The sequence below is a fragment of the Pristiophorus japonicus genome, chromosome 2 (genome assembly GCF_044704955.1).
Source record: "Pristiophorus japonicus isolate sPriJap1 chromosome 2, sPriJap1.hap1, whole genome shotgun sequence".
NCBI lineage: Eukaryota > Metazoa > Chordata > Chondrichthyes > Pristiophoridae > Pristiophorus > Pristiophorus japonicus.
In genome coordinates this window covers 208,496,675-208,516,931 of record NC_091978.1, presented here as the reverse complement: position 1 = coordinate 208,516,931, position 20,257 = coordinate 208,496,675, and the positions used below count along the sequence as shown (strand labels likewise).

The window sequence follows — 20,257 nt, the reverse complement described above, 5'->3', positions numbered from 1 at the left end:
AAAGGAATAAAGAGGAAAAAAAAATGAGAATAAAGAGGAAAAAAAAATGAGAATAAAGAGGAAAAAAAAATGAGAATAAAGAGGAAAAAAAAATGAGAATAAAGAGGAAAAAAAAATGAGAATAAAGGGAAAAAAAATGAGAATAAAGAGGAAAAAAAAAAATGAGAATAAAGAGGAAAAAAAATGAGAATAAAGAGGAAAAAAAATGAGAATAAAGAGGAAAAAAAAATGAGAATAAAGAGGAAAAAAAAATGAGAATAAAGAGGAAAAAAAAAATGAGAATAAAGAGGGAAAAAAATGAGAATAAAGAGGAAAAAAAAATGAGAATAAAGAGGAAAAAAATGAGATAAAATGAGAATAAAGAGGAAAAAAATGAGAATAAAGAGGAAAAAATGAGAATAAAGAGGAAAAAAAATGAGAATAAAGAGGAAAAAAATGAGAATAAAGAGGGAAAAAAATGAGAATAAAGAGGGAAAAAATGAGAATAAAGAGGGAAAAATGAGAATAAAGAGGGAAAAAATGAGAATAACAAAATGAGAAAAGAGGGAAAAAATGAGAATAAAGAGGGACAAAAATGAGAATAAAGAGGGAAAACAATGAGACCCCCTCTCCCTCTTTTCCCCCCCATCTCCACCCTCTTTTCCCCCCCCATCTCCACCCTCTTCCCCACCCCCCCATCTCCACCCTCTTCCCCCCCCCATCTCCACCCTCTTCCCCCCCCCCCCATCTCCACCCTCTTCCCCCCCCCCCATCTCCACCCTCTTCCCCCCCCCCATCTCCACCCTCTTCCCCCCCCCCATCTCCACCCTCTTCCCCCCCCCCCCATCTCCACCCTCTTCCCCCCCCCCCATCTCCACCTTCTTCCCCCCCCCCCATCTCCACCTTCTTCCCCCCCCCCCATCTCCACCCTCTTTTCCCTCCCATCTCCACCCTCTTTCCCCCCATCTCCACCCTCTTTCCCCCCCATCTCCACCCTCTTTCCCCCCCATCTCCATCCTCTTTCCCCCCTATCTCCACCCTCTTTCCCCCCCATCTCCACTCTCTTTCCCCCCCATCTCCACCCTCTTTCCCCCCCATCTCCACCCTCTTTCCCCCCCATCTCCACCCTCTTTCCCCTCCCCCCCATCTCCACCCTCTTTCCCCCCCCCACTCCATCTCCACCCTCTTTCCCCCCCCCCACTCCATCTCCACCCTCTTCCCCCCCCCCCACATCACCACCCTCTTCTCCCCCCCACCCCCCACTCTCTCCTACCCCCACTCTCCTCCCCACAGCCTGATTTATAAGTCTAGGCAAGATTTTTCTTACTGTACAAAAATCTACATTTATTCCAAACTAACTTAGAATGGAGTAAGTTTTCGCTGCCTAAACTTGCAAAACAGGCGTATGTGGCAGGATACGCCCCCTTTTGAAAAAAATCTGTTCTAAAATGAAACTATTCGAACTCAATAGAACTGGAGCAAACTAAATGCTCTGAGAATTGCAATTTCTAATATACTCCATTCTAAACTAGTTGCTCCAAAAAAATAGGAGGAACTCAGGCCGAAACTTGAGCCCCTTATGTGGTACCTTATCGAATACTTTCTGGAACTCCATCTTTATTAAGATGGAGAGTGACACAGTTAATTCAGAAACTAGAGTCCTGAACTTAAGGAAAGGTAACGTCGATGGTTTGAGGCGTGAATTGACTAGAATAGACTGGCAAATGATACTTAAAGGGTTGACGGTGGATAGGCAATGGCAAACATTTAAAGATCACATGGATGAACTTCAACAATTGTACATCCCTGTCTGGTGTAAAAATAAAACGGGGAAGGTGGCTCAACCATGGCTAACAAGGGAAATTAAGGAGAGTGTTAAATCCAAGGAGGAGGCATATAAATTGGCTAGAAAAAGCAGCAAACTTGAGAACTGGGAGAAATTTAGAATTCAGCAGAGAAGGACAAAGGGTTTAATTAAGAGGGGGAAAATAGAGTACGAGAAGAAGCTTGCCGGGAACATAAAAACTGACTGCAAAAGCTTCTGTAGATATGTGAAGAGAAAAAGATTAGTGAAGACAAACGTAGGTCCCTTGCAGTCAGATTCAGGTGAATTTTTAATGGGAACAATGAAATAGCAGACCAATTGAACAAATGCTTTGATTCTGTCTTCACGAAGGAAGACACAAATGACCTTCCAGAAGTACGAGGGGACCGAGGGTCTTGTGAGAAGGAGGAACTGAAGGATATCCTTATTAGGCGGGAAATTGTGTTAGGGAAATTGATGGGATTGAAAGCCGATAAATCGCCGGGGCCTGATAGTCTGCATCCTAGAGTACTTAAGGAAGTGGCCCTAGAAATAGTGGATGCATTGGTGATTATTTTCCAACAGTCTATCGACTCTGGATCAGTTCCTATGGACTGGAGGGTAGCTAATGTAACACCACTGTTTAAAAAGGGAGGGAGAGAGAAAGCAGGTAATTTATAGATCGGTTAGTCTAACATCAGTAGTGGGGAAAATGTTGGAATCAATTATTAAGGATGAAATAGCAGTGCATTTGGAAAGCAGTGACGGGATCGGTCCAAGTCAGCATGGATTTATGAAGGGGAAATCATGCTTGACAAATCTTCTGGAATTTTTTGAGGATGTAACTAGTAGAGTGGACAAGGGAGAACCAGTGGATGTGGTGTATTTGGACTTTCAAAAGGCTTTTGACAAGGTCCCACACAAGAGATTGGTGTGCAAAATTAAAGCACAAGTTATTGGGGGTAATGTACTTACATGGATAGAAAACTGGTTGGCAGACAGGAAGCAGAGTCGGAATAAACGGCTCCTTTTCAGAATGGCAGGCAGTGACCAGTGGAGTGCCGCAGGGCTCAGTGCTGCGCCCCCAGCTCTTTACAATATACTTCAGTGATTCGGATGAAGGAATTGAGTGTAATATCTCCAAGTTTGCAGATGACACTAAACTGGGTGGCGGTGTGAGCTGTGAGGAGGACGCTAGGAGGTTGCAGGGTGACTTGGACAGGTTAGGTGAGTGAGCAAATGCATGGCAGATGCACATGTATAATGTGGATAAATGTGAGGTTATCCACTTTGCGGGCAAAAACGTGAAGATAGAATATTATCTGAATGGCGGCAGATTAGGAAAAGGGGAGGTGCAACGAGACCTGGGTGTTATGGTTCATCAGTCATTGAAAGTTGGCATGCAGGTACAACAGGCAGTGAAGGCGGCAAATGGTATGTTGGCCTTCATAGCTAGGGGATTTGAGTATAGGAACAGGGAGGTCTTACTGCAGTTGTACAGGGCCTTGGTGTAGCCTCACCTGGAATATTGTGGTCAGTTTTGTTCTCCTAATCTGAGGAAGGACGTTCTTGCTATTGAGGGAGTGCAGCAAAGGTTCACCAGACTGATTTCCGGGATGGCAGGACTGACATATGAGTAGAGACTGGATCAACTGGGCCTTTATATATTGGAGTTTAGAAGGATGAGAGGGGATCTCATAGAAACATATAAGATTCTGACGGGACAGGACAGGACAGGTTAGATGCGGGTAGAATGTTCCCGATGTTGGGGAACTCCAGAACCAGGGACACAGTCCTAGGATAAGGGGTAGGCCATTTAGAACTGAGATCAGGAGAAACTTCTTCACTGAGAGTTATTAACCTGTGGAATTCCCTGCCGCAGAGATTTGTTGATGCCGGTTCATTGGATATATTCAAGAGGGAGTTAGATATGGCCCTTACGGCTAAGGGGATCAAGGGGTATGGAGAGAAAGCAGGAAGGGGGTACCGAGGGAATGATCAGCCATGATCTTATTGAATGGTGGTGCAGGCTCGAAGGGCCGACTCCTGCACCTATTTTCTATGTTTCTATGACATCTACTGGTTCCCCTTTATCCACCCTGCTTGTTACATTCTCAAAGAACTCCAGCAAATTTGTCAAACATGATTTCTCTTTCATAAAACCATGCTGACTGCTTGACTGCATTATGATTTTCTAAATGTCCTGCTACTACTTCCTTATGAATGGACTCCAGCATTTTCCCAATGACAGATGTTAGGCTAGCTGGTCTATAGTTTCCTGCTTTCTGTCTCTCACCTTTCTTAAATGGGGGTGTTACATTTGCGGTTTTCCAGTCCTCTGGGACCTCTCCAGAATCCAGGGAATTTTGGTAGATTACAACCAATGCAGCCACTATCTCTGCAGCCACCTCTTTTTAAGACCCTAGGATGCAGACCATCAGGTTCAGGGAACTTGTCCACCTTTAGTCCCATTAGTTTGCCTAGTACTTTTTCTCTAGTGATTGTTTTAAGTTCTCCCCACCGCCCCCCCCCCCCAAATAGCTCCTTGACTATCAATTATTGGGATGCTTTTAGCGTCTTGTACTGTGAAGACCGATACAAAATATTTGTTCAAAGTCTCTGCCATTTCACTGTTTCCCATTATTAATTCCCCAATCTCATCCGCTAAGGGACCAATGTTTACTTTAGCTACTCACTTCCTTTTTATATACCTGTAGAAGCTCTTATTGTCTGTTTTTATACTTCTTGCTAGTGTACTCTTATAAGCTATATTCTCTTTTTTTTTTAGTCGTCCTTTGCTGGTTTTGAAAAATTTCCCAATCCTCTACCCTTCCACTGTTCTTTGCAACATTGTATGCCTTTTTTTTTCAATTTGATACCATCCTTTACTTCCTTAGTTAACCACGGATGTTTCATCCTTCTCTTAAAGTCTTTCTTTCTCACTGGAATATATTTTTGCTGAGAGTAGTGAAATATCTGCTGAAATGTTTGCCACTGCTTTTCTACAGTCTGATCCTTTAATATATTTTCTCAGTCCACTTTAATCAGCTTTTCATGTACAGCAAAAGCTTGATATATTTGTGTTTCATGAAGTAGAATTGAACATTGGAACTAGAATGGAGCAGATACCAGCCTTTTTACCAGCCTTCTCAACTTGTCCTGTCACCTTTAATTTGTGTACATACAACCACAGATCTCTGTTTCTGCAACCCCTTAAAATAGTACCATTTAGATCATATTGTCTTTCCTCATTCTTCCTTCAAAAGTACATCACTTCACACTTCTCTGTGTTAAATTTCATCTGCCATGTGTCAGCCCATTTCACCAGTTTATATGTCCTCCTGAAGTCTGTTGCTATCCTCTGCACTGTTTACTATATTTCCGAGTTTTGTATCATCGGCAAACTTTAAAATTATGCCCTGTATACCCAAGTTCAGGTCATTATTATATACAAAAAAAAGCAGTGCTCCAAATTCCAATCCCTGGGGAACACCCTAGTATACTTCCCTCCAGCCTGAAAAACAACCGTTCACCAAAGCTCTCTGCTTTCTGTTCCTTGGCCAATTTTGTCTTCATCCAGCCACTGGCTCTTTAATCCCATGGGCTTCAATATTGCCCACAAGTCTATTACATGGTACTTTATCAACACGCAGTCTGAAGTCATGGCCTGTGAAGCTGCATGGGAACTCTCCCCATCGATGAAATCATTGGAGCAGCCAAATGGAGAAGGAAACCAAACTGGGGAGGCGGTCTCCATGTCAGTACTTATCCTTGTATATTCTGATTCTGTGGTTTGATTTGCTAGGAAGTGCCTGCTCTCAGTGTTGCAAGAAATTCTGATCTTGCCCAACACACCAAGTTCTCTTGTCGCATTACTGATAGAACAATTGCTCTGTATCCAGAAGGATGATGACCGAAGGATTCGGCTGGTAAGAGTACAGTTTTGCTATGAAGTTTTTAATTGTCAAAATGAATGCCTCATTTAACACTGTGAACTTTACCATAAATTTCAGCACTTTGTTTTTATTTTAAAAAGCTTCTGCTACACATTTTGGGCCTGGGCAACACATTTTGCTTTGCCTTGGACTTTGTGAGTTGCGATACCGGTCAGCGTAACTGTCGTAATTTCAAACGATTGTAAAGACTAGAATCAAGTGCCTGAGATGTCAATTAGATTGCCTAGAACAGTGGTTCCCAAACTTTTTTGGTTGAAGGACTCCTTTTCAAATCGATTAGTAATCATGGAACCTCTCAAAACTCCTTTTCAAATCCTATTAGTAATCATGGACCCCAATCTAAATTATAAGACTCATAATATGAAAGTGCTGCATGCAAAGAGTGTTTTAATAATGCTTTTAATATAACAAATATTTACTTAGATATCAGTGAGATGGGTGTGCCTGCTTCTCACTACAGAGTCTGTCTATCCTAGATGTAATGCTTGACCATTTATTTCCACGCTTCCTTTCACTAACATCTCTTCAACTCTCCAGTAAGCCAGTTGTCATGAGCTCCTCCAATTCCATTCCATAGGCGGTCCCTCGAAACGAGGATGACTTGCTTCCATGCCAAAAAAAGGATAAGTTCACAGGTGTTTCAATGAAGGACCTAATATTCCAGGTCCTGAACTACATCCTGAAAGGTGGAAGATGCCTGTGCGTGGCCGTTGCACATCACGGGCTTGACAGAGCTAGGTCTTGGTCCAGTGGCAAGGATTACCCAAGATGACTGAGCAGGACCTCCAATTACTCCATGGTTAAATACACTCACAGGTGTGACACTCTTCACAGACCAGGAAGGTCTCCAGTTAGATCCCTGGTCTCCAATGACTTGGCTGGTAACAGAGTGCAGAGGATCATTACAATTGGTGTCTGCACCCTGCCCTAAGAAGAGAAAACTAAAAGGGGTAAAATTTCCCAACACTGATTACTATCCAAAGAGCCCTGCTGGAAGTGTACTTGTGTGGGCACTGAGAGGACAAGATCACCTCAGCTGTCTTAGCATGCCAATACTTAGAATCTACTGTACTCTGTAAAGTCCAAAACATAGGGCTCAATTTTCCCCAGTGATTTGCACTGTTTTTTTGGAGCAGGCTGCTCTTTTTGGCCTGAGTTGAAAAACCACAGTTTCCCCAATCAATTTGCACCAGTGTAACTCAGTTACGATTTTTTTAGGTCAGTTTTTTTTTCAGCCAAAGGAGGCATAACCATCCACCTATGCCTATTTCCATTTAGTGAAGTTTGGACAGCTGAGAGTTACTCCAGTTGTGCTTAGGCCAGCATATGTGGCCTTTGCAGAAAAACCTTCGGAGAGTTAAGTAAATTGGCGCAGCAGATGCTCGCACACACTAAAAGAATTGAAAAACACATAGCAGCAACCTCCAACCCTACCCGGTCCTGTTCTCGGTCCAGAGAGAGAGAGAGAGAGATCCGGGGACCGAGAATGGGACCGGACTGCAAGAATGGGGACCGAGAATGGGACCGGACCGGCAAGCCCTTCGGGCGGGGTTGGAGGTAAGTTACTGGTCTGTGTTTTTCAATTTTTTTAATGTTTTGGGAGCCTCAGCTCGCATTGTGTCCCTGGCAGCCCGATCTTTTTGGCACAATGAAGAAATCCAACCGGGAAACTTAGAAATTTTTTTGGCGTACTTAGGCCCAAAAAAATCGGGCATAACTCTTCAAGTACGGCAAAATAATGCTTTGGGGAAATTTGAGCCCATAATAACCTCATTAGAACTGTCCATAGACACACCTCGGCTCTCAGCTCAATACTGTCAACCTCTACACATGTGGCACAGAAAAACAATGTGGCCCCTTTTAGACTAAAACCCGTGTTCAGTGCCTTCATCTACAGCAGCATGAGAGAGTCCCCTCAGAATCCTGCGTTGTGCATACCTCTCTACGCAAAAACTTAGAACGTTCCACCTGACCAAGGCAGATGAGTACTGGTGGAACCGTGGCAACAATGGCACTCTGTTGTATCAATTCTGCTATTACCCAAACCTTTGCAGATGAACTCAATAAACACACGCATATAAAAATAACAGATTTGAAAGAAGTCTCCACCTATAAGATTCTACATTTTTTTACTAAGATGCATTTGCTCAAATAATTTCTCCAACTTGGATGACAACCTATGCATTTGTATGTAAGGATAAAATTACGTTCAACAAATGAAGAGTATTATGTAGATTTTAGGCAATTCATTACATTTATGAAGCTACAAAGTTTTTCAGTTTATGGACAATGACTAAGATCATAAACAAATGTTTGAGAATTAACATTCCAAAGTTGATAGTTTCAAGACCCAAGATAGTTAGGAAAAGTTGTTGTAAAATGGGTAATTTTAAAAGACTTCAGCTTCTAGTGTTATCCCAGATAATTTCTGTTCATTGTATTTCTCCTACCTATTGTGTTGATTTGGATAAACAGTAAATTCCTGGTCTAAATAATGAGTTACAGAAACTCATCAAGTAAATGATGGGGAATACCGCAAAGGGTAATTCAGAGGGAGTGATCCCAAGTTGCACTTGTATGCTCGAGTAACTATTTAGAAAATGCCACTGATCGAGGAGTGGATATTGGATGCGTTTATTTGTGCTAACTGGAAGGCAGCCGCTTCTCTGATTGGCTCTCCATTATCACATGTTTGCTGATTGGCCCCCTTGGAGGATAAACCACACCCTGAAGTTCCTTTTGGAATGTGTAACTGGAACCTCCCAGCCCAAGTTCTGACTGACTTTCCAATTGGAACCTCCCAGCCCAAGTTTTGACTGACTTTCCAATTGGAACTTCCCAGCCCAAATTCTGACTGACTTTCCAATTTGTAATTCGATCCATTTTGACTTCAGAAGCCACAAAGGACAGATCTCCCCAAAAGCCAAGTTCCAGTTGAAGTCACTTACCCCAGCGCAAGTGCATCCTTCCCCCAGCTGAAGTCACTGACATCAGTGCAAATGCTTGACCTTACCCACCTCCCTTCCATAGATTGGGCATTGTGTACGGATTGTTAACAGGTTTATTGGGTCGTGACTTCTGGATTTCATCGATGTCCCTTGTAACACACGCACCAAGCTTGCACACACCAGGTGGTTGGAAGAACGTGATCTGTCTTCCCCTCGGCCCCTCTCCTCCCCGCCCCTCGGCCCCTCTCCTCCCCGCCCCTCGGCCCCTCTCCTCCCCGCCCCTCGGCCCCTCTCCTCCCCGCCCCTCGGCCCCCTCCTCTCGCTCGCTCGCTCTCCCTGTCGCCCGCACTCTTCACTGAAATTGCAGCTCAGAAAAGAACTGGTCCTGGCACGGCTGCTCGGGCCTCGAGCTGCTGATGGATCGGAGGTTCAGCGGATTGGAGGATGATCGGATGCTCAGTCGACACAGTGGATGCAACGTGGTGTTCGAAGCCGGTTCTGGTTTCGGGGGTGGGGGGAGGGGGGGGAGAACACATGCGCTGAAAAGGGTTTGTGGAAATTGTGCTGTGGGGGGGCGGTGTGGGGAGGAGTCGGAGACTATTTGTCCTAACTCTCGCTTCTGCGCATGCGTCGGGAGACTCGTGCGCAGAAGCGAGAGTTAGGACAAATAGTCACTCTGGTGGATATTACACTCATCTTTTTGCCCTGTCAGCTACAGAGATGTGTGTGGGTAATCTCTCATCAGTGAAGTATATACAGGCATTCAAAATTAAACTTGATTATTGTGCAACTGTTCAGTTAATCTTTGATTGCTATTTGATTTAATACTGCAGGTTGCAGAGATAATATCGGATGTCAGAGAGCCAATTGTTCACGTTGATATACCAGAGAATGCTGATGAGCAAAGAAAGAGACAAGTCAAGGTATAAATATTTAAACTAGGAATTATTATGGCTATGCATGGTTTGTAATGTGAAATATTATTTAAAAACCAGAGCTACATTGTGGGATTTTAAAGAACCTTAAGTATTTTTATGCACTCCACACCGTTGAATGAATTACAAGTGAAGTAATGATGTGCAAGATTTGAAAACTGGCCAAAAAACGATTTATTTGTTGGTTATAGTTTTTGGAGAATTTGTTTCTTTTAATTGCTTTCGAGACAACAACAACTTGTATGGTGTCTTTAAGGTAAATAAACATCCCAAGGCACTTCACAAATAGGCATAAGGAAAACAGATACTGAGCCAGGAAGGGAGATTCGGAGAATAGTCATCACATTGTGGTTAGGTTCAATGTAAACATAGAAAATGATAATGAAGAGCCAGGTTGGGCTGGGATAGGGCAAAGTCAAACCTAGATAAGAAGGAATTTGGCTTAATTAACAGAATTTGCTTAAGTAAAGAAAAGTACATATTGGGTACGATAGCCTAGTGGTTATGCTACTGGCCTAGTCAGGAGTTCAAATCACACCGTGGCAACTTGTGAAATTAAATTCAATAAATCTGGTAATTATGAGTTGGCAATAGAAAATGATAATGAAAACTGGCAGAATGTCCTTTAGGAATGGGAATGGGAAGGGAAGCTACATTCCACCCAGTCTTAACTTGCAATCACAAGATGTGATTGACTCTCAGTGCCCTTTGAAGTGGTCTAAAATATCACTCCTTTCAAAAAAAGAACAATAATAATTGCCTACCATAATGCTACTGTGGGCACCCCTTCCCTCAACGACGATTTGTCCCACCAGTGCAGAGACTGTGATTCTCGTATTGAACTGTACAGCCACCTAAGAACTCGTGTTAAGAGTGGAAGCAAGTCTTCATCGATTCCAGGGGACTGCCTATGATGATGTTGATGTTGTTGATGATGTTGATGTTGATGATGTTGATGTTGATGATGTTGATGTTGATGTTGATGATGATGATGTTGATGATGATGATGTTGATGATGATGTTGATGTTGATGTTGATGTTGATGTTGATGTTGTTGATGATGATGATGTGGGCACACCATTACCATAGTGACTGCAGAGGTTCAAGCAGAAATCTTTCTCAGCAAACAATACATTTTCTTTGGTATTGTTTAGCCCTAGTTTTATTATGTACTTTGGGCTAGAAATTGCCCTTCACCCCAATTGGGGGCGGTAACGTTCCAGGCTGGGACTTCCTGCCCCCGATACGGAATTGGGTTGTATGTCCCTCAAAGGAAGTGGAGTGCTGTCTCCGGCGCTCGGCTTCCTTTAAGGGGATGTCCCGAAACGGCTACAATGCCCCTCCCCTTCCATTAAAGGGGATGGCCGCTGCGCACTCTGCAGACCCTTTGGTGGCCGCCACTGGGCTACCAGGAATGCGATCGACCGGGTCAGCAGCCCGGCACCCACAAAAGAGTGCCGGACTGCAATGGCGGCCCGGTTGACGCGAGGGCTGCCATTGTTGGGCCGACCCAAGAGTCAGCCGACAAAGATGGCGGCCCGGGGCGCTAAAGGACTCCCCTTTAAGGGGTGCTCTGGCGGCGGATGTCCGTTAGCTTCGTGATCCACGGAGGAATTTTCCCCGCGGGCCTTTTAAGGGGTCGGCGCGGGGCGGTGAGGGGTTGGCGTGCACAGCGATGACACATCGGTTGCATGCCGGCCTGGGGTGCTAACCGCGAGGTGCGGCGCTGGTGGTACAGTGCTCCCCAAACATCCGGAGCAATTTCCTGGGAGGCGGTCGCGCCCCCTCCCCCGGGCAAAAACGCCATTTCGCCCCTCCCCTGGAGGTGCTAACTGGGCTATAAAAGGGTAATTTTGCCCCCTTTGTTTTTAAGTTTCAATTTAGTTTTAAACTCCATCTATGGAAATTTATTCTTCGCATCACTTTTTGCCCTATTTTGTACTCCACACGTCTCGTATTGAAGATTTCCCAGTGCTGATCTGTTGACTTGTTTTTTTTTTAAATCTCACTACCTCATGGTCTGTTTCTTTCCCTTTCTTTGATTGCATTTTCTCATTAGTTATTTTAGCTAAGCCGCTGTCTTCTATCCCAATAGCTTTATTATTCCTGCATTCCCTCACCTATCAGAAATCTAGGCCTAGAAATTGGATTTGGCCACTAAATGGGCAATGTCAAGGGTCAACGATGTTAAGCTACGCCAGGTCAAAATGGTCTAGGTAGCACTCAAAGTTTGTGCTAAGTCCTCATGAACATGGTTATAGTCTTGATCTCAATGCTAAAACCGCTGCTCATTGGCTTACCGCTTAACAGGTGGGCCAATATCCGCTCCAGTCTAATTCCCAGCCATATTGGGCTTTATTCAGTACTTTAAAGGTACAGCTCCTAATTATCAATCCAGTTCCAACTTCACCTGGAAGCAGACGGCAGTGGAAGCAGATGGCTGAGCTTCAGAACAGGGAGAGAGCCTGCAGATTCTCAGACATGGCTCTTAAGACACTGGTCTTGGCCATGAAGGGGAGGCGGGCAGTCTTCTTCCCGCAGACTGGCAGGAAGCCCTCGCCACATACATCTCGAAGGCTTTGGCAGGAGATAGTCGCCTATGTGACCGCCAGCACTGTGGTCCCCAGGTCGGTGATCCCCTGCAACAAGAAGTTTAATGACCTCAAATGGCACGTCAAGGTGAGTGAAGGCTTCAGCAAATGCCATGTCCCACCATCTGCACCAGAAGCCTCTCGCGCTGCTCGATGCACCGCACTTCCATCACTCGCCTACCAACAATCTCTACCTTTCACCACTCAAACCTCACAATCATACCTTCACTTCACTCACAACCTTACCACTGCTGCAGCACTCACACCCACATCTCACCTTGCACACACTGGCAGCTATTCAACTATGGCGGGGGAGAAGAAAAAGAAGACAGCTTCGCTGCATCCATCACTTGCAGACACCAGTTCAGAAACTGCCACTGCGTGTACTTTAGAGGGTAGTGTAGATGCGGGATCTGCATATGGTGAAGCACCGGGCACGAGTAGGCTGCAGCAAGGCCAGAGGAAAGGGTAGCTCGGGGGCCAGCTCCCTGGAGGGTGAGTTCACATGCGAGTTCTGCTGCACCGGACTCCGATGGGGCGGCCTTCAGAAGAAGGATGATGGGAATGCACACCAAATTGCTACTTGCAATGGCAAGCCTTCCAGAGAGCCTCTTGACAACGGCAAGCAACGTGGAAGAGTCAACCTCCAACATTGCACGAGGCTTTGCGCAGAGCTTCGAGCCCAAGATTTCCAGGTTGGAAATAATCGAAAACTCCCAAAGCTACATGTGATGGCCGATGTCGTGGCTGCCTTTGCAGCACAAGTGAAAGTGACCCATGTCTTAGTACTGCAGCGGAAGCTCAGACTGCTCTCATGCAGTCTCAGCTTGATGCCACCCAAGCTCAGATTGCTCTCGTGCAGTCTCTGCTTATTGCCACCAAGCTCAGACTGCTACCATCATTTACCACTGTCAACTGGGGCTTGCAAGCATCGCAGCAATCTGTGCTCCAACAGCTCCGGGGGGAGTGGCAGTGAGACAGTGGAGCAGTCTTCCCTCAAAATGACAGCATTCCTGTTCCTACCACTTCCACTCCGCCGTTGCCCTTGCTGCTGCCTGCCAGAGATGAAGGAAGGAAGGAAGGAATGAGACTCCACACTTGTAATAGTTCATTTTCAGTGCCGGAGAGGTTGTTTGGCAGTAATTGACACTTATCACACCATTAAAAAGGGTACTTGAGATTGAAATGAACAACTTTCTGTGGCAAGTTTAGTTCAAAATAATGGTGAGGCTAATGGCGCTCACTTTTATTTATACACAAATTGCACAGCAAGTCTCTTCCCTTCCCCCATCCCCTCTTTCTTCCCTTCCCTCATCCTGAGCTGATCCCGCAATCTCTGGTGTCAAGGGTTGTGACCTCATGATGACCAAGTTGTGAAGCATGGAGCAGACCACCACGGAATGGGACACCTGCTCCACTGAATACTGGAGGGCTCCGGAACCATGGCTTCAGCAGCTCGATAATCTGCTCGATGATGTTCCTGGTATAAGTGTGGCTCTCAATATATGCGCTCGACACGAATGGTGAGTTTGAATAGTGGGGTCATCAGCCAGGTGCAGAGCGGATAGCCCTTGTCTCCAAGCAGCCACCCTCAAGTTTCTTGTGGTGGCTGGAAGATTGCTGGCACACCGGACTGACACAGGATGAAGACACCATGGCTGCTGCCAGGATAGCGGACATTGACCATCGTGATGCGCTAGGCGTGGTTGCATGCCAACTGCACATTAAAATGAGTGGTAGCCCTTGCGGTTACGGGACATCTCGGGATTGTTATGTGGCGCCCACAAAGCCACGTGTGTGCAGTCGATGGCGCCCTGCGTCATGGAGAAGCCCACTATCCTGTCAAAACTACATGCGAGCTTGTGCTGCGACGACAAAGGGCTAGAAATTCAGCACCATTTCCGCCGGGTTTCCACCCGGTGGGAATTTCTTCAGAGTTCTGCCAGCGGTCTCGAAATACTGCTGGGGAGTGGACCGCCGGCGTGCACCGCCGAAAAAAAACGCTACCGCCCAAGTTTGGTCACAGCGGTGACCCATGGGTGAGTAGAAGGAAACCGCCCACGAGAATCCAACCGGAGCTGGACGATAGGTATGAAGCCCTGCAAAAAAAGCTAAGTTAAAGTTTTTTTAAAAAATTCTTTTACAGTGATCAAGTGGAAAAGGCTCCTGAGAATGTGTTCCAATTTTTTTAATTTTTTGTTTTTTGGAAAAATATTTCTTGTGTTTTCCCCCCCGACCTTAGCCCCAACCCGCAGCCTCAGACTAAATTTGAGTAAGTACTGCCCAATTTGCCCAGGATCGCGTTTTCCACTGAGAATTCGCGTGTAAGACCCATTTTTCCCACCGGGTAGAATTTTTTCATTTTTTTGATCAATTTTCCGCCAGTGTTAATTTAATAATTTTAGTGGGTTTTTGGGCAGCAATCCGGCGGTGGCGGATCTTGTGGAAATTCTAGCTCAAAGTTCCTTCTCCTGGTGTAGAGGGCCTCTCACTTCCTGAATGCAGTGATGGATGACGAACTGCAAGATGTTAGCTATATTTCCTGCTGCAAACTGGAAGAATCTGCTGGCAAAGAAATTGATGGCCACGATGATCTTGACAGCCACTGGGAGAACAGTGGTCGCCCTGCTCTCAGGCTGCAGTTCTGTTTGCAGGAGGTGGCAGAGTTTTGTGACCACTTCCTTGGTGAAGCAGAGCCTCCTAATACACTGCTCCTCACAAGTGGATATTAGAGAAGTGCTCTCGGAAGACCCTAGGTGGGTAAGGCCTCCTGTTGAGAGCCCTCCTCCTCCCTCTGCATGTATCTTCTCATATTCTTCGATGCCTCCGCTCGCTCTCCTTAACATACTCGAGCACGAGGGAGAATTCCAGTAGAGCCCACATGTCTGTAAGCAAGTGGTGTGAGCAAAAGCCTTTAAATAAGAATGAAGGCATTCTCCACTTGCACCAACACCCTAGCACCAGTGAGACAGTAAAACATTTGGTACTTCCAGTTACATCTGCAAAAAAGACCATCTGTACAACTGATTATAGATTCCCCCACTACTGTGATTATCCTTTTTTGCACGGTACCTGTATCACCCTTTCGGAAAGTTTTTTGCTTCCTGCTGCCACATTGTAGTAGCAGGAAGAGTAGGAATTGCAGGATAGCTCAGATGAATACGTAGTTTGAGGAATGGTGCAAGGGGGAGGGATTCAAATTCCTGGGACATTGGAACCGGTTCTGGGGGAGATGGGACCAGTACAAACTGGACGGTCTGCACCTGGGCAGGACCGGAACCAATGTCCTAGGCGGAGTGTTTGCTAGTGCTGTTGAGGAGGGTTTAAACTAAAATGGCAGGGGGGTGGGAATCTATGCAGGGAGGCAGAGGGAAGTAAAAAGGGGGCAGAAGCAAAAGGTAGGAAGGAGAAAAGTAAAATTGGAGGGCAGAGAAATCAAGGGCAAAAATCAAAAAGGGCCACATTACAACATAATTCTAAAAGGACAAAGAGTGTTTTTAAAAAAAAAAACAAGCCTGAAGGCTCTGAGTCTCAATGCGGATGAATTGACTGCGCAGATAGCTGTTAATGGATATAATGTAATTGGGATTACGGAGACATGGCTCCAGGGTAACCAAGGCTGGGAACTCAACATCCAGGGGTATTCAATCTTCAGGAAGGACAGACAGGAAGGAAAAGGAGGTGGGGTAGCGTTACTGGTTAAAGAGGAGATTAACGCAATAGTAAGGAAGGACATTAGCGTGGATGATGTGGAATCTATATGGGTAGAGCTACAGAACACCAAAGGGCAGAAAACATTGGTAGGAGTTGTGTACAGACCACCAAATTTAAATTTTTGCCACTAAACCTCACATTTATCCACATTATAGTGCAACTGCCATGCATTTGCCCATTCACCTAACCTGTCCAAGTCACCCTGCAGCCTCTTAGCATCCTCCTTGCAGCTCGCACTGCGACCCAGCTTAGTGTCATCTGCAAGCTTGCAGATATTACATTCAATTCCTTCGTCTAAATCATTAATGTATATTGTAAATAGCTGGGGTCCCAGCACTGAACCCTGCAGCACCACACTAGTCACTGCCTGCCATTCTGAAAAGGACCCGTTTATTCCCACTCTTTGCTTCCTGTCTGCCAACCAGTTCTCTATTCACATCAATAAATTACCCTCAATACCATGTGCCTTAATTTTGCACAATAATCTCTTGTGTGGGACCTTGCCAAAAGCCTTTTGAAAGTCCAAATACACCACATCCACTGGTTCTCCCTTGTCCACTCTACTAGTTAAATCCTCAAAAAATTCGAGAAAATTTGTCAAACATGATTTCCCTTTCATAAATCCATGCTGACTTGGACCGATCCTGTCACTGCTTTCCAAATGCGCTGCTATTGCACGTTTAATAATTGACTCCAGCATTTTCCCCACCACCGATGTCAGGCTTAACCGGTCTATAATTCTGTGTTTTCTCTCGCCCTCCTTTTTTAAAAAGTGCCGTTATATTAGCTACCCTCCAATCCATAGGAACTGAACCAGAGTCCATGGAATGTTGGAAAATGACCACCAATGCATCCATTATTTCGAGGGCCACTCCCTTAAATACTCTGGGATGCAGACTATCAGGCCCTTTGGGATTATCGGCCTTCAGTCCCTTCAATTTCCCCAACACCATTTCCTGATTAATAAGGATTTCCCTCAGTTCCCCCTTCTCGCTAGACCCTCGGTCCCCTAGTATTTTCAAGAGGTTATTCGTGTCTTCCTTAGTGAAGACAGAACCAAAGTATTTGTTCAATTGGTCTGCCATTTCTTTGTTCCCCATTATGAATTCACCTGATTCTGACTGCAAGGGACCTACATTAGTCTTCACTAATCTTTTTCTCTTCACCTATCTATAGAAGCTTTTGCAGTCAGTTTTTATGATCCCTGCAAGCTTACTCGCATACTCGATTTTCCCCCTCCTAATTAAACCCTTAGTCCTCCCTCTGCTGAATTCTAAATTTCTCCTAGTCCTCAGGTTTGCTGCTTTTTCTGGCCAATTTATATGACTCTTCCTTGGATTTAACACTATCCTTAATTTCCCTTGTTAGCTACTGTTGAGCCACCTTACCTTTGTATTCTTACGCCAGACAGGGATGTGGCAGATATTTAAATAGCACATTTGGGGATTCAATTGTGATGCGAAAAGATAGGCGTTTCTGCGGCCGCAATCGAGACTCCAGGATGGTATGTTGCCTCCCTGGTGCAAGGGTCAAGGATGTCTCGGAGCGGGTGCAGGACATTCTGAAATGGGAGGGAGAACAGCCAGTTGTCGTGGTGCACATTGGTACCAACGACATAGGTAAAAAAAAAGGGATGAGGTCCTACGAAACGAATTTAAGGAGCTAGGAGCTAAATTAAAAAGTAGGACCTCAAAAGTAGTAATCTCGGGATTGCTACCAGTGCCACGTGCTAGTCAGAGTAGGAATCTCAGGATAGCGCAGATGAATACGTGGCTTGAGCAGTGGTGCAGCAGGGAGGGATTCAAATTCCTGGGGCATTGGAACCGGTTCTGGGGGAGATGGGACCAGTACAAACTGGACGGTCTGCACCTGGGCAGGACCGGAACCAATGTCCTAGGCGGAGTGTTTGCTAGTGCTGTTGAGGAGGGTTTAAACTAAAATGGCAGGGGGGTGGGAATCTATGCAGGGAGGCAGAGGGAAGTAAAAAGGGGGCAGAAGCAAAAGGTAGGAAGGAGAAAAGTAAAATTGGAGGGCAGAGAAATCAAGGGCAAAAATCAAAAAGGGCCACATTACAACATAATTCTAAAAGGACAAAGAGTGTTTTTAAAAAAAAAAACAAGCCTGAAGGCTCTGAGTCTCAATGCGGATGAATTGACTGCGCAGATAGCTGTTAATGGATATAATGTAATTGGGATTACGGAGACATGGCTCCAGGGTAACCAAGGCTGGGAACTCAACATCCAGGGGTATTCAATCTTCAGGAAGGACAGACAGGAAGGAAAAGGAGGTGGGGTAGCGTTACTGGTTAAAGAGGAGATTAACGCAATAGTAAGGAAGGACATTAGCGTGGATGATGTGGAATCTATATGGGTAGAGCTACAGAACACCAAAGGGCAGAAAACATTGGTAGGAGTTGTGTACAGACCACCAAATTTAAATTTTTGCCACTAAACCTCACATTTATCCACATTATAGTGCAACTGCCATGCATTTGCCCATTCACCTAACCTGTCCAAGTCACCCTGCAGCCTCTTAGCATCCTCCTTGCAGCTCGCACTGCGACCCAGCTTAGTGTCATCTGCAAGCTTGCAGATATTACATTCAATTCCTTCGTCTAAATCATTAATGTATATTGTAAATAGCTGGGGTCCCAGCACTGAACCCTGCAGCACCACACTAGTCACTGCCTGCCATTCTGAAAAGGACCCGTTTATTCCCACTCTTTGCTTCCTGTCTGCCAACCAGTTCTCTATTCACATCAATAAATTACCCTCAATACCATGTGCCTTAATTTTGCACAATAATCTCTTGTGTGGGACCTTGCCAAAAGCCTTTTGAAAGTCCAAATACACCACATCCACTGGTTCTCCCTTGTCCACTCTACTAGTTAAATCCTCAAAAAATTCGAGAAAATTTGTCAAACATGATTTCCCTTTCATAAATCCATGCTGACTTGGACCGATCCTGTCACTGCTTTCCAAATGCGCTGCTATTGCACGTTTAATAATTGACTCCAGCATTTTCCCCACCACCGATGTCAGGCTTAACCGGTCTATAATTCTGTGTTTTCTCTCGCCCTCCTTTTTTAAAAAGTGCCGTTATATTAGCTACCCTCCAATCCATAGGAACTGAACCAGAGTCCATGGAATGTTGGAAAATGACCACCAATGCATCCATTATTTCGAGGGCCACTCCCTTAAATACTCTGGGATGCAGACTATCAGGCCCTTTGGGATTATCGGCCTTCAGTCCCTTCAATTTCCCCAACACCATTTCCTGATTAATAAGGATTTCCCTCAGTTCCCCCTTCTCGCTAGACCCTCGGTCCCCTAGTATTTTCAAGAGGTTATTCGTGTCTTCCTTAGTGAAGACAGAACCAAAGTATTTGTTCAATTGGTCTGCCATTTCTTTGTTCCCCATTATGAATTCACCTGATTCTGACTGCAAGGGACCTACATTAGTCTTCACTAATCTTTTTCTCTTCACCTATCTATAGAAGCTTTTGCAGTCAGTTTTTATGATCCCTGCAAGCTTACTCGCATACTCGATTTTCCCCCTCCTAATTAAACCCTTAGTCCTCCCTCTGCTGAATTCTAAATTTCTCCTAGTCCTCAGGTTTGCTGCTTTTTCTGGCCAATTTATATGACTCTTCCTTGGATTTAACACTATCCTTAATTTCCCTTGTTAGCTACTGTTGAGCCACCTTACCTTTGTATTCTTACGCCAGACAGGGATGTGGCAGATATTTAAATAGCACATTTGGGGATTCAATTGTGATGCGAAAAGATAGGCGTTTCTGCGGCCGCAATCGAGACTCCAGGATGGTATGTTGCCTCCCTGGTGCAAGGGTCAAGGATGTCTCGGAGCGGGTGCAGGACATTCTGAAATGGGAGGGAGAACAGCCAGTTGTCGTGGTGCACATTGGTACCAACGACATAGGTAAAAAAAAAGGGATGAGGTCCTACGAAACGAATTTAAGGAGCTAGGAGCTAAATTAAAAAGTAGGACCTCAAAAGTAGTAATCTCGGGATTGCTACCAGTGCCACGTGCTAGTCAGAGTAGGAATCTCAGGATAGCGCAGATGAATACGTGGCTTGAGCAGTGGTGCAGCAGGGAGGGATTCAAATTCCTGGGGCATTGGAACCGGTTCTGGGGGAGATGGGACCAGTACAAACCGGATGGTCTGCACCTGGGCAGGACCGGAACCAATGTCCTAGGGGGAGTGTTTGCTAGTGCTGTTGGGGAGGAGTTAAACTAATATGGCAGGGGGATGGGAACCAATGCAGGGAGACAAAAGGGAGGCAGAGGCAGGAGACGGAGGGGAGATGGG

General features: G+C 45.3%; 1 protein-coding gene across 3 annotated transcripts in view; it reads left to right on the top strand.

Moving 5' to 3' along the window:
* ncapg (non-SMC condensin I complex, subunit G) overlaps positions 1-20,257 on the top strand; it is a 160,487-nt gene that overhangs the window by 53,644 nt on the left and 86,586 nt on the right. For all 3 annotated transcript variants that reach the window (XM_070870781.1, XM_070870779.1, XM_070870780.1), the window contains exons 10-11: positions 5,589-5,712; positions 9,521-9,610. In XM_070870781.1, the coding sequence (XP_070726882.1) occupies positions 5,589-5,712; positions 9,521-9,610 (214 nt within the window). The remainder of the gene's footprint in view (positions 1-5,588; positions 5,713-9,520; positions 9,611-20,257) is intronic.